A 12,479-nucleotide genomic window follows, 5' to 3' on the forward strand; every position below is an offset into this window, starting at 1 on the left:
GCCGGGAAGGGGGAACTTTGCAATTTCTTCGTCGCCTTCAGGGCCATCCCTCGTTGTAAATTAGAGCTCGCAGACTCTTCGTCCGATCGAATCGCCCCTAATGTGGGGGGGGGGGGGGGGTAGTTTTCATCTCTCGCTCATCCGACGTGATTGGGCCCTCCCTTGCTTGGAACCTTGATTTAGTCAGGCTAGAGATCCGCTGGTGTACTATACTGTTAATATTAAAAGAAGGTTATGAGAAGATGAGTCGTATTCAACCTATTTTGATCACGGAAACACATGACACCAGTTATTGTCATTGGAACCAATGAGACTTCCCTAGAACCTCCTTGTTGGAACCAACATTCCTACAGTAGTTTTACTTGGTTCGACGCCTGGTTGTCTTATAGGAAAGAAATTGAATAACGTGCTTACCAGCTTTCAATGCCGCCTTAACGCCTTGAATCGAACCAGTCTGAGCAGCATACAACAAATCGTCACTCGCAGCATAACTTTTTCCTGCAGATACTGAGTTCGCAGACGCCATTTCGCTAGGACCGCTGTTGTTGTCGACACCTTCCGCACGCTGTCTGAGTTTGAACTGAAGGATCATGGGAAGAAGTTGTCTGGTCACGTGAGCTATTGTTTTCACACGCTACTGCAACATGGGTAAAAAAGGCATAGAAGGAGGAAGTAAAATGTTAGAACAAGATAAAGATACCTGTTCATGTAAAATGTTTTTTTTTTCTATTTTACAGCTTGTTAAAGATAATTATCATATAGCCAGGCGCCGCGGACAAATCAGAAGGCCCTGTTTCACGTTGGTTATGACGCCGTAACACAAAGATTCCGGCCAGGCCGGTGTGTATCGCTCCTCTGATTGGTCAGAATGAATCTGATTGGTCAGATTTGCATCGACACCGGTGCCGGTGTCGATTCATTTTGACCAATCAGAAGGAGTGATACATCGAGAAAGTAAGGGTTATGCCAATTGCAATCAAATTTGCCACAAGGAGAGGTGGTTGTTTCAGACATGTCACAAACACTGTAAAGGGCAAATGTCAGCTTTTTCAAAAGCACTTGTTTTATATTTCCTTTTGTGGGATACAGAGACTTGAGTTTAATGTAGCAGAATTACAGTAATGTACAAATAGAAAAAAAGCTGTAATTATCATTATCATTATTTACGTTCTCATTCTAGTCTAGATTTAGTATAGATTTGAGATTAGTCTAAGCCATTGGCAAAAGAACAGCTCACGTGACCAGACAACTACTTCCCACGATTCTTCAGTTCAAACCCAGACAGCAAGCGGGAAAGGTGTCGACAACAGCGTTCCTAGCGAGATGGCGTCTGTTTCTAATTCGGTACCTGTATGGAAAAGTAATGATGCGAGTAAAGATCTGGTGTACGCTGCTCATTTTGGCTCAATTCAAGGCGTTAGATCAGCGTTGGAAGCGGGTGAGCACAATTTTTATTTTCTTTCTTATAGACTCGACTGATACAACCAGGTGTCGAATCAAGTAAACTAACCACTGTAGAGATTTTGGTCATAACAAAAGGTTTTAGGGGAATACAACCTCCTAGGTACCGGTAACAATTACTGGTGTAGTGTATTTCCATAATCAAAATAGATTGAATTTTCTCTTAATGTTTTTCCTAGTACATGTGTTTTTTGTAATATTTCATAATGCTCCAGTGTTGGTTCCATACTCGTTGTTTCACAACAGTAACACAGTAAATTTTTTTTCTCTTTGGGATACATTTGTAAAGAGGCTGCAGGTGGGTATTCAAATGTTAATTAAAAGGATTTGCACATAGTGAACTACGGTATGCAGACAACTCACGTACGAGCTGGGATTGAAAGGGAAAATCCTCCAAGGCTGTTGTTGGTCACCTTATCTTTGGATCTAGTTAATCGTGCATCACAGCAAGTAGTGACAAGCGTTTCTAAATCTCCTTCAAGTTGGTTCACAGCAGAAACATAGCACTCGTACAAAGAGGCTACATGCAGGTATTCAAATGTTAATTAACGGATTTGTACACAGTGAAATACAAATTTTTATCCTTTTTGTGGCATACCGACAATTTGCGTACGGGCTGGGACTGAAAAGGAACATCTACTAAGCCATCAGGCTGTTATGAGCCACCTAATCTTTGGATCTAGTTATAGTAATAACTTTTCCTGGAGTCTAATACACAAATTGCCTGTTTGGATAGTGCCCAAATACTTATCCAAACGCACTATCAGCGTATGGAACATTTGGGGTCTACTCTTTGAGCTCATGACAGTCATCACCGAAGAGTGGTTAGGAAATATTGGTTAAAACTTAACGTTATTTTGATATGTGGTTGCTTTTCAACTACCATAAGCTCGCCTACACTTTCCGAGTGGGTAACATACTACATTGTGGCTTTTAACCTCCTTGGTAGTATCAAATGTGATGGTAACTGAGACATAAACAACTCACGCCTGGACATAGTTATGCAAATCCAAACAATGGTCGAGACGAGACTTTTAACAAGTCACGGGCCTTTACTTTTGACATATTACCCACAATTCCTTTCGCTGCACATGCGTACTCGGAAGTGCGAAGTAGCTCAACATTTCACTTTATCAAACAATCATACGAACAATATAAAACCTCGCTTGCGTAATTCAGTTTTACTATAACTAGTAAATTACGATTATGGATCATCAACCACAGGTGCTGACATTGACTTCGAGCTGCAGGACAGCGAGACCGTAAGAAGTGGCACAGCTTTGTTTATCGCTTCCTTGAAAGGGCATTTGGACATTGCGAGACTGCTGCTCCGCAAGGGGGCGTCTTTGGTGAAGAGAACCGGGGCTGAATTAACTGCCCTCCATGCAGCAGCGTCCGAAGGTAGGTTGAGAACATATATGTATATAGCCACTTCATGAATTCACATTGTATATCACTTCAAGAAAGGAAATTTTTTTACTCTGTGACTGGACTGGCCTCCGTCGGTCTATACAATGAGTGGTCTCACCTATATCTCTATGTTCCGTTTGCCGCATTTGTATGTGGTTTGGCATGTCATCTGTACTCAGTAGTGAGATGATGCACGTTACTTTCTTCGCGGTAGCTGTTGTTATAATCGTTGTAATAATTTCAGAAATCACCCCTATACTTTCGGTATTGTGTAACAGGCAATGTGGTTTCGGCGTTTGGTAATCAGCTTATCTCCTAGCAGATAGGGTGGGTTATGTGTTGTCTAACGTTCAGAACAGCTGTCGCGGCAGAGGAATCACTAACGGATGTTCGACTCTAGCTTCCTTTTTAGCATATTGCAGTACATACTTTGTTGTCACCTGTCCACAGCTGTCACTGCTGTGGCTATTTGAGGTAACTTCGTATAATAGTGTGCGTCTCAGGTATGCATTGTGAAGCTGTGTGGTTATTTTCATTTGGTGTCGTTCTTGTGAGACACTGATTTTGCTGTTGAGGCGAACAGAATTGTATTTTACATTTGGTAGTAATAGGTAGGTCAGCTTTTAAGTAAGTTTTTGGTTTAAGTCGATGTGATGTGTTTAGTGTGATATAAACACAATGTCACACACCACAAAAAAACGACATAAACCATTACGTCACAGAGGTCACTTGTTTCATTTGCATTTCTTCTGTCTCAAATCCAACGCAGGGAATACAGAAGTGGTGGAGTTGCTGGTGTACAATGGAGCAACATCAGACGTGCGAGACGCCTTCAACAACACACCACTCATTCATGCATGTGCCTGCAACCATGTCGACACTGTTCGGCGACTGATCGGGCTTGGTGCGAGACCTGATTTGACGAGCAGTTATGTCTCCCATAAGTAAGTGCCACATCCTTTTATCGGAATCATAGATTCAATGATTAAACCGTCATTCCTTATCATAGTGGAGGAACTTTCAGATGAAGCTGGGCTATTCGTTTCATTGTGATACTTTGTATCTTTTGTTAGTACGTACGGTTTTAATATCTGGTAGCATAGTTTTCTAACGAGCTACATATTTCCACTAGGTTGGGGTTAGAGGACGGAAACCATCTCTATGCGTGTCGAGAGAGTCTCAAGCTGATAGAAGAGGCGAGAAAAACTAAGCTATTGAGATGCTGCAACCCTAAGTGTGGCAAACCAGGCAAAAGGTAGGTTTTGCTAATAAAATATCGTTTTGCTGCTAAAACGTTCCGTTAAATTCCATTTTGTTTTAGTAGACTCGTCTAGTTACTTTGTCATCTGTAATATTTACAGACGTTCTTATTGTCCCAGGACCAGTATGTCTTAATTTGATTATGTACATGTCTTTTTTGTCGCCTACAAACGGGATCGAAAACTTAACTGAACAGTTTGTGTACCTGCTATATTTTCTACAGGAAAACCCTGAAGCTGTGTGGCCGGTGCAAGCTGACCCGCTACTGCAGCCGTGACTGTCAGATACAACACTGGTCTGTCGGACACAAGAAGTGCTGGGGGCATGACGCGTACCCTGCCTATGCACCAGACCGCTTCCAAAAACTTGTGTATACGTTATTGCCAGATCACATTGCTGATGATGTATACAAAACTATGTATACCTAACTTTTTGAATGGCGATCTTAATTAACGATAGTATGGTGTCGCTAAGATCAAATGTAGTTTAGAACAACAAGTCGCATGTCACCAAACATTAGATATTTAGCTATTCTCGCTATGGGTATGATGCTGGCGTCTTTGTATGTAAAAAATTGTGTTGTGCCAAGTTTTGTCGTATTTTTCACACACATGTTCTGTCCAAAAGGTCATATGATTTTATAAGACCTCGTTTAATTTGCAATGTTACTTAGTAGGGACCATTTTATCTTGAAGAAGAAATCTTAAGCAAACATAGAAACCTTTTACAATGCCATTTCAGTAGCCGTATTTTCTGTTATAATTACATCAGTGTCACGGTATAATTGTCACTGTTAACATTGTCATTCACGCTAAATGGTTTCACGTAATAAAAGTAACTGAGCTGGCAGTTGGGTTGTCATGTGATTGTAACAAACAACATGAATGTAGAAAGCAGATGAAATGTTGAACCGTGAGCTATATTATTCCAGGCGAATAAACAACATTTAAGAACATGCTTCTTACGATGCGTGTGTACATATAGTTTACATGACACTTGCAGGGCGAAATGTCACCAGACTGTATTGCACAGCGTAACGTGGCGTAGTCCAACGTATGAGACCAATTGTAAAGTCCAAGGTAAGTGCAATTATCGAACGATTCTGTCCCTAGCCCTAGGAACCCATGGCGAACTTAAAACTAAGCAGCATTTGAACTGTAACAGTTTCAACTTGGACTGCAAAGTTGTATCCGTCCTCTATTTGTACTTGAGTGGATACCATCGACGCGACTGAGACGTTGGACACTAAGTAAGGAGTCAACATGAAAGCAAGGCTAAGTGAAGATGGCGCAAAACTTGTGACAACCAACGAACTCAGTCCAATGGTATTTGATGGCACGGGCATCTTCGCAACTAATTCATAGCTTACTTTGGGCCTGAAGAGTCGACTGTCTTCAACATCCCAGGTCACTTTGAGACGATTGCTAGCTTCGTGCGCTATCAGGAGTTCTATCTACATCTGGGACTCTACACTACACTAAAGTCAAGTTCAACTCCACTGTAGAGGTCATGGGTGGGGTTGGGTCCGTTAGTAAGATATTTTGGATCTGCCAGGGGGATGTTTAGCCTCCATAGCAGGCTCTCTGTGGCCCTTTTCCGTCTTTTTTGGCTCATAATACACTTTTGCTGGCCATTTCTTTTTGAACTGGGTTCAGTACAAAAAGAAATGGCCAGCAAAAGTGTATTATGAGCCAAAAAAAAAAAAGACGGAAAAGGGCCCAGAGAGCAAGCGACCCAGTACAAAAAGAAACGGCTAGCAAAAGTGTGTTGTGAGCCCCTAGAATGACGAAAAGAAGGCCCAAGAGAGCCTTGTATGGAGGCTAGAAGATGTTCCATTTTAGGTATCCTAAGACATCATATTTCACTTCAACTGCCAGTTAAGGTAATATACAAAACCTGCGGCGGAAGGGGACCCCCCCCACTCCAGCCAATACTTAGCTTGCCTAAAATGTATAGCAATGCCCTCTCACAAATTTAGAAATACCGTGTCTTCCTCCATTGAAGAGATTATGCTCCATTATATGAAATACATAAAAAACGCCTAAAATACGTCATTGAAATCTAATCGGATCCTAGCCTCTGCTTCGAGCTAGAGAGGTCTAATCACTAAAATAACACTTGTTGTGCCCTGTATATGAAATGATAGTTATGTTTAAAAAGCTATGAATAAAAAAACATGGTTTCAATATTTTGCTCTAAAACTTTATGTTCTCATTCTAGGCCTATTTTACCCATGTTGCATTAGCGTGTCAAAACAATAGCTCACGTGACTAGACAACTTCTTCCCATGATCCTTCAGTTCAAACTCTACAGCGCGTAAGAAAGGTGTCGACAACATTAGTCCTGGCGAAATGGCGTCTGTGAATTCTGTATCCGACGGGAAAAGTTATGCTGCGAGTGAAGTTCTTTTGGCTGCTGCTCAGACTGGCTCAATTCAAGGCGTTAAAGCGGCGTTGAAAGATGGTAAGCACATTTCTTTCATATACTTGTAGAATCGGGCCATACAACCAGACATCGAACCTAGTAGAATTCGCTTATATAGGGATATACAACCTCATCGGTTCCAAAAAATCATGACATGGAGTTGGAGTCGTGTGTTTCTGTAATCAAATTGAGTTGAATACGACTTATCTTCTGTTTCTATCACTAACGTTATAAGTGTAACAGTGGTGTTCAAGGACTGCTAAACCGAAGACGCCTAACGGCTTAAGCCTTTATGGCCGAACGGTTTGCACGTTCGATTTGTGATCCGGCTGCCCGGGTTTGGCGCGGGTTCGAATCCCGGGAGTCGGGGTGTTGTTTCTTTCTGTTCTTACTCGCCCCTCTGGTTGTTTCACTGGTTCCCATGCCGACCCTGTGAGTAACAGGCTAGTATGTGCCACACAGGGATGTCGAACTCGGAGATTGTTTCATAACAACACAAGTATCCTACACTTGCTAGTCTCCGGTCTGAATACTAGTGAAAGCTTTTAGCAACCGTTCAAGAGGCCCAAAGAGCAGAAGAGGCCCGATCAGTCCGACCCCAAGCGAGACGTTGTTTAATCTAATATACTGGCGTTAGAAAAATAAAAGTAGCCGAAAGGGAGAATCGAAGGAGTCTTGGCCTATACGTTGTTTAGTTTTTATAACCTCATTGGTCGTTTGTATCTCCAAAGTGATAGTAGAGGGAGTCAGTTTACTTGTGTAGACAAGTTCATCTAAAGACATGGACTCGAATTCCCCACCGAGTGCCCCACCACGACGACCCGGGAACTGTACAAATAGCATTTGTCCACAGGCTAGACAATTCCCCGTCATGCATATTCCCCGTCATACCCTTTCCCCGTCTATGTGGACAGTTCCCCGTCATGTTATGTCGGTGTTAGTATATTGCCCTTCAGTGTTGATATTTGAACGATCTACGTTACTACATGTAATTGCACACTGTAGTTGCTGTAATATCTGTGTAATGTAGTAATATTTACCCCACATATTTGCATCGGCGCGGAACGGACCGGAAGCCGATGAAAGTGCGTGCACCATGTTGGATTGATTGATTAGTGAGTCAGCCGTAAAACAACAATAGATCTTTGCTGCCGCTGCACATCAACGCAATTAAAAACATTTAACATCAATTAGTATTGTACAGATCTTCTTATAAATGTCCAATATCGCTACGTTTGAGCTTATGTTGGGTTAAACAGTCGTCGTAATCGCCAACTTGAAACTTCATCTGGTGTTGTTTCCGTCGGGGAAAAAGTCCCCGCCGACGTAGTCTGTCTCTTGAAAATCTGCAAAATTGGGGTAAATATTACTACATTACACAGATATTACAGCAACTACAGTGTGCAATTACATGTAGTAACGTAGATCGTTCAAATATCAACACTGAAGGGCAATATACTAACACCGACATAACATGACGGGGAACTGTCCACATAGACGGGGAAAGGGTATGACGGGGAATATGCATGACGGGGAATTGTCCTGATACCGTCCACAGTATGTGATTATATGTTTTTCTCCCATTGTTTTTTCCTAGGATTTGCAGTAACATATGCATATTGACAGTGTTGTTTTATAATTAAGCTCACAACATAAATACAGTAAAATGTTTTCACAAGGGTTTAAATTAAATAGAGGCTTTTGAGCAACAGATGGGTATTGAAATGGATTTGCATGCAGAGCGAAGTACAATGCACCTTTTGATCTTATTTGCTGTGCAGACAAGTTGGCGAATGAGCTGGGACTGAAAAGGAGAGTCTAACAAGGCTGTTGTGGCCCATTTTATCTTTGAATCTAGTTAATCGTGTATCACAGTAAGAAGTGGCAACTATCCCATGGGATCTCGTTCACAGATTCTCTTTACAAGAACACTGTACAAAACTTTATCCTTTTAACACTCTTACAAACGCCGTATCGGCACAGGATACACTCGGAGCCCGAAGGAATTTGAAAAGAAGCTTTGAAGCAGCAGGCGGGTATTGACATGTAAATTTGTGGATTCGCACACAGAGTGAAGTGCAATTCACCTTTTGACCTTTCTGTGCTATGCAGACAAGTTTTTTTAACGTACGAGCTGGGACTGAGAAGGAAAGTAACACGGCTGTTGTGGCTCACTTTATCTTTGGATTTAGTTAATCGTGTATATCATAGTACTAGTAAGCAGTGACAACTATGTCATTGAGTATCTTTGTACGGACACTGTATGAAGTACCCTACCCTTTACTTGCTTTAATACTCTTCGAAACGCCATTTTGAGCCTGATCCTTGGGTTGATAGATGTGGTTATAGGAAACAATGGGTAACGTTAATTGAAGTGTGACTTCTATAGCTAGCTAGGCATGTTCACAGTTACGAGCACACATACATGGCGACAGGGCTTGTGTAATACGTCCAAAGTGAAGGCCCCTAACTGCCATAAACAAAAAAACAAAACAACTTTGGCATAATGTCGGCAATTCCTGTCCCCGCACATGTATGCGTACTCGGAAGTGATCGAGCACATCATCTCACTTCCTTACAAAACTTGCCAACGTATGAAATATAATAAACTATATCTATGGATCCCAAACGCAGGTGCTGACATTGACTTCGAGATAACTGGTACTGCATTGCTCAACGCTGTTACGAGGGGAGATTTAGACATGATGAAGCTGCTGCTCCGCAAGGGGGCGTCTGTGAATAAGAGAATGAATGAAGTGGATGAATTTACTCCCCTTCACTTAGCTGCGCACCAAGGTAGGTTCATAGTTTTCATACGAAAAACTGTCTTGTTTTTTATAACCTGAATTCACATTGCATATAAATTCTCGGAAGGCAACGCTTGTTATGTTTATATAGTTTTTGTCTGAAATCCAACACAGGGAAGACAGAAGTGGTGGAACTGTTGGTTTACCATGGAGCAACATTAGACGTACTGGACAGCTTGGACAATACACCACTCATGGCTGCCGCTTACAACAATCATGTCGACACAGTTCGGCGGCTGATTGAGCTTGGAGCAAGGCCTGATTTGACCGACGGATACGTAGCTGTGAGGTAAGTGATACATCCTTCCAACAGAATATAGATTCAATCATTGAACCATCATAGTGTAACAGTGGCGTTCAAGTACCGTCCAACTATCGTCCTTGCCCAAGGGCACTAGTTCTTTTGCGGCGACAGCGATAGCAGTTGTGATTTGTAATCTGCCGACCCCGGTTAATTCCCGGGTATAGGGCATGTTGTTTCTTTCTGCTCTACTCGCCCCTCTGGTTGTTTCACTGGTTCCCATGTCGAGCCTGTGAGTAACAGGCTAGCGGATGTGCCACACAGGGATGACGAACTCGGAGATTCGAGGACGAATCTTGAAAAGAAAATGGGGGGTAGTGTAACAGTGGTTTTCAAGTACCGTCTATCGTCCTTGCCCAAGGGCACTAGTGCTTTTGCGGAGACAGCTATAGCAGTCGTGATTTGTAATCTGCCGACCCCGGTTCGATCCCAGGTAGGGGGCATGTTGTTTCTTTCTGTTCTACTCGCCCCTCTAGTTGTTTCAATAGTAGAGAACCTGAAGTCAGACAAAGCCGGAGTGACTCGTAGGATTCTGTTTGTTTCTATCTTTCACTGTATATATATAGGTATCTTGATATGCCCGGGAAATGGTATAGTTAACTGAATGAGCACATTTTTTTCGCTAGGCTGGGGATAGATGACTTGAAAAGGCAAGACTATACGTGTCGCGAGAGTATACAGCTGATACAAAAAGCGAGGAACTCTAAGCTGTTGAGATGCTGCAACCCTAAGTGCGGCAAACCAGGCTACAGGTAGGTTTTGCTAAAATGCTTGACTCTCATTTTATCTGGGCAGACCAACGTACTTTATCATTCGTCCTATTTTCAAACGTTGTTTTGATCTAAATAAAGTATGTTTCCATCTAAAATATTTGTAGTCTGTGAAAGGAAATTAAAAAAAAAACGGAATTAATAGCTTGTTATCTGAATCTCTCCTGCAGGAAAGACTTAAAGCTATGTGCCGGGTGCAAGATGACCCGCTACTGCAGCCGTGACTGTCAGAGACAACACTGGTCTGTCGGACACAAGAAGTGCTGTGGGCATGACGAACGCCCAATTGTCGTTCTCAGGGAACGGTCTTTAACTTTATAACACCGTAGCTGATCTTGCCCTTCAGTTGCAAAGGACTAATAAACAATCAGTACAACGTGAATGTAAAAAGGAGATGAAGTGTTTATCTATGGGTTATCATTTATGTGAATAGACACAGGGAGCAAGTCTCTTCGACAGATCAAATGCTTCTTCCAATGTGTGTGTACATAGTTTATATGGTACTTGCAGGGTCAAAGGTCAGACTGAAGTACACAGAGTGTAACGTGACGTAGTATAACGTATGAGATCAAAGTCCAGGGCAGGCGCCATCAACGGAAGACTTTGTCCTATGGTGAAGCTCAAAACACACCAGTGTAAGAATTTCCACTGTAAAGCTGTATCAGTCCTTTACTTGAGCTGAGCCGATCTACATACCTGAGACGTTGGGCATGCGCACTGAGTAAGATTAGTCAACATGAAGGCAAGGCTAAGTCAAGATGGCACCAAACTCGTGACAAGTTACGAACTCAGTCCGATAGACTTTGATCGCACAGGTGTGCTGAAGTTGTGGACTCTCTCGCAACTCATATCCTACTCTGGGCCTGAAGAGTCGCCTGTCTTCTACATCCCAGGTCACCTTAAGACGGTCGCTAGCTTCGTACGATACCAGGAGTTCTATCTACATCCAGAATTCTACACCAAAGTCAAGTTCAACTCCACTGTAGAGGTCGTGTCTGGGGTTGGGTTTGTTGGTAAGACATCTTGGATCTGTAAAGGAGATGTTCGTCTTGCCAAGTCACAAGACATCATATGTCACTTTAACCTACAGCTGGTAAACGTAGACATGTCGACTCGGCAACCGACCGCACTTCCACAAAACCTGCGGCTGAAGGGAAAGGGTCCCCGGCCGACGTTTGACCTGCCTATGGCATCGTCGAGTCAGCTGATGTACTCCGACAAGTTTAGGGTTGAAGAAAGTGATGTAGATGCCAACGATCACGCCAAGCAGTCTGCTTTTATCCGATTCTGTTCCGATGCTGCTGTATTTGGTACAAAAGCAGGCTGCTTTCCATCGCTAAGGGAAGACCTGTTGAAATTTCATGTAAAGAAAATCGCCATGTTGTTTCAGAAAGAGGCTCTCCTGGGAGACATGTTGGGTGTGGAGTCATGGGAAATTCCATCCAAACCTGTCTCCTTGATGTTTCAAATCAAAAGAGGGGAAGAGGAAATTGTTCGCTGTGTATTTGAAATGTATGGACAGGAGAGGGCAAAGCTTTAGGAAGACGTCCACGCTGTCCATGACGATTTGTGCGACAAATAAAGTTGTTGTATACAATTGTAAATATTGTCTTTACCATCACGATTGAAGTGTACATATGAAAGAAATTGTATGTATGCTGTGTGTGCGTGCGTGTGTGTGTGTGTTGTAAATTCCCTAAAGAACAATGTAACGTTACAGGCTTTATTACCTCCATGAAATGGAAGAGATGTATAGTTTTTTGCCTGTGCAGTGTGTGTGCCCGTGTCAGTTTTGTATTTGGTATATAGGGAAGAGAAATATCAAGGTCAAGATCCCCTGGTGTGTGACCTTGGTACTGCCGCAGTACTTCCTTGGCATACTATGGTCTGGAATTTTTGGTTGCAGATAGCTTTTCAGAAAAATTAATGAGAAGTTGGTTAGGTCTAACATATGGGAGGTGGAACATCTATATATAGTTAGCAATTATAGAATGAGAGATTAATTTGCATAACAAATGCGGGAGTGGAATAATTTCTTTGGAGTAT

At 42.4% G+C, this 12,479-nt stretch overlaps 3 protein-coding genes across 5 annotated transcripts in view; 2 read left to right on the plus strand and 1 right to left on the minus strand.

Moving 5' to 3' along the window:
• LOC118419673 (serine/threonine-protein phosphatase 6 regulatory ankyrin repeat subunit B-like) overlaps positions 1–785 on the minus strand; it is a 13,464-nt gene extending 12,679 nt beyond the window's left edge. Inside the window, exon 1 of the mRNA XM_035826186.1 lies at positions 415–785. Within this exon, the coding sequence (XP_035682079.1) occupies positions 415–592 (178 nt within the window). The 5' untranslated portion in view covers positions 593–785. The remainder of the gene's footprint in view (positions 1–414) is intronic.
• A 462-nt stretch (positions 786–1,247) lies between these two features.
• Positions 1,248–5,081, plus strand: LOC118419681 (26S proteasome non-ATPase regulatory subunit 10-like). Of its 2 annotated transcripts, none has more exons than XM_035826200.1 (5): positions 1,248–1,438; positions 2,686–2,862; positions 3,641–3,815; positions 4,004–4,126; positions 4,355–5,081. In XM_035826200.1, exons 1-5 carry the CDS (start codon positions 1,324–1,326, stop codon positions 4,557–4,559), a joined length of 795 nt encoding a protein of 264 aa, XP_035682093.1. In that variant the 5' UTR covers positions 1,248–1,323; the 3' UTR covers positions 4,560–5,081. The 2 variants fall into 2 exon arrangements, with proteins under 2 accessions (XP_035682093.1, XP_035682094.1); XM_035826201.1 differs by having other exon boundaries at positions 4,004–4,120; positions 4,349–5,081.
• A 1,327-nt stretch (positions 5,082–6,408) lies between these two features.
• Positions 6,409–12,037, plus strand: LOC118419688 (poly [ADP-ribose] polymerase tankyrase-1-like). 2 transcript variants are annotated; one of them, XM_035826212.1, is made up of 5 exons: positions 6,409–6,594; positions 9,190–9,351; positions 9,477–9,651; positions 10,290–10,415; positions 10,604–12,037. In XM_035826212.1, the coding sequence occupies exons 1-5, from the start codon at positions 6,483–6,485 to the stop codon at positions 10,752–10,754; spliced, it is 726 nt and encodes a 241-aa protein (XP_035682105.1). In that variant the 5' UTR covers positions 6,409–6,482; the 3' UTR covers positions 10,755–12,037. The 2 variants fall into 2 exon arrangements, with proteins under 2 accessions (XP_035682105.1, XP_035682106.1); XM_035826213.1 differs by lacking the exon at positions 10,290–10,415.
• Positions 12,038–12,479: the final 442 nt, after the last annotated feature.

This window comes from Branchiostoma floridae, chromosome 7 (genome assembly GCF_000003815.2).
Source record: "Branchiostoma floridae strain S238N-H82 chromosome 7, Bfl_VNyyK, whole genome shotgun sequence".
NCBI lineage: Eukaryota > Metazoa > Chordata > Leptocardii > Amphioxiformes > Branchiostomatidae > Branchiostoma > Branchiostoma floridae.

Coding starts and splice junctions, on each gene's coding strand:
- LOC118419681 (XM_035826200.1), top strand. CDS start 1,324: ATGGCGTCTGTTTCTAATTCGGTACCTGTATGGAAAAGTAATGATGCG. Junction 2,863..3,640: donor CCATGCAGCAGCGTCCGAAG/GTAGGTTGAGAA, acceptor AATCCAACGCAG/GGAATACAGAAGTGGTGGAG. Junction 3,816..4,003: donor AGCAGTTATGTCTCCCATAA/GTAAGTGCCACA, acceptor TATTTCCACTAG/GTTGGGGTTAGAGGACGGAA.
- LOC118419688 (XM_035826212.1), top strand. CDS start 6,483: ATGGCGTCTGTGAATTCTGTATCCGACGGGAAAAGTTATGCTGCGAGT. Junction 9,652..10,289: donor GACGGATACGTAGCTGTGAG/GTAAGTGATACA, acceptor TTTTTTCGCTAG/GCTGGGGATAGATGACTTGA. Junction 10,416..10,603: donor TGCGGCAAACCAGGCTACAG/GTAGGTTTTGCT, acceptor TCTCTCCTGCAG/GAAAGACTTAAAGCTATGTG.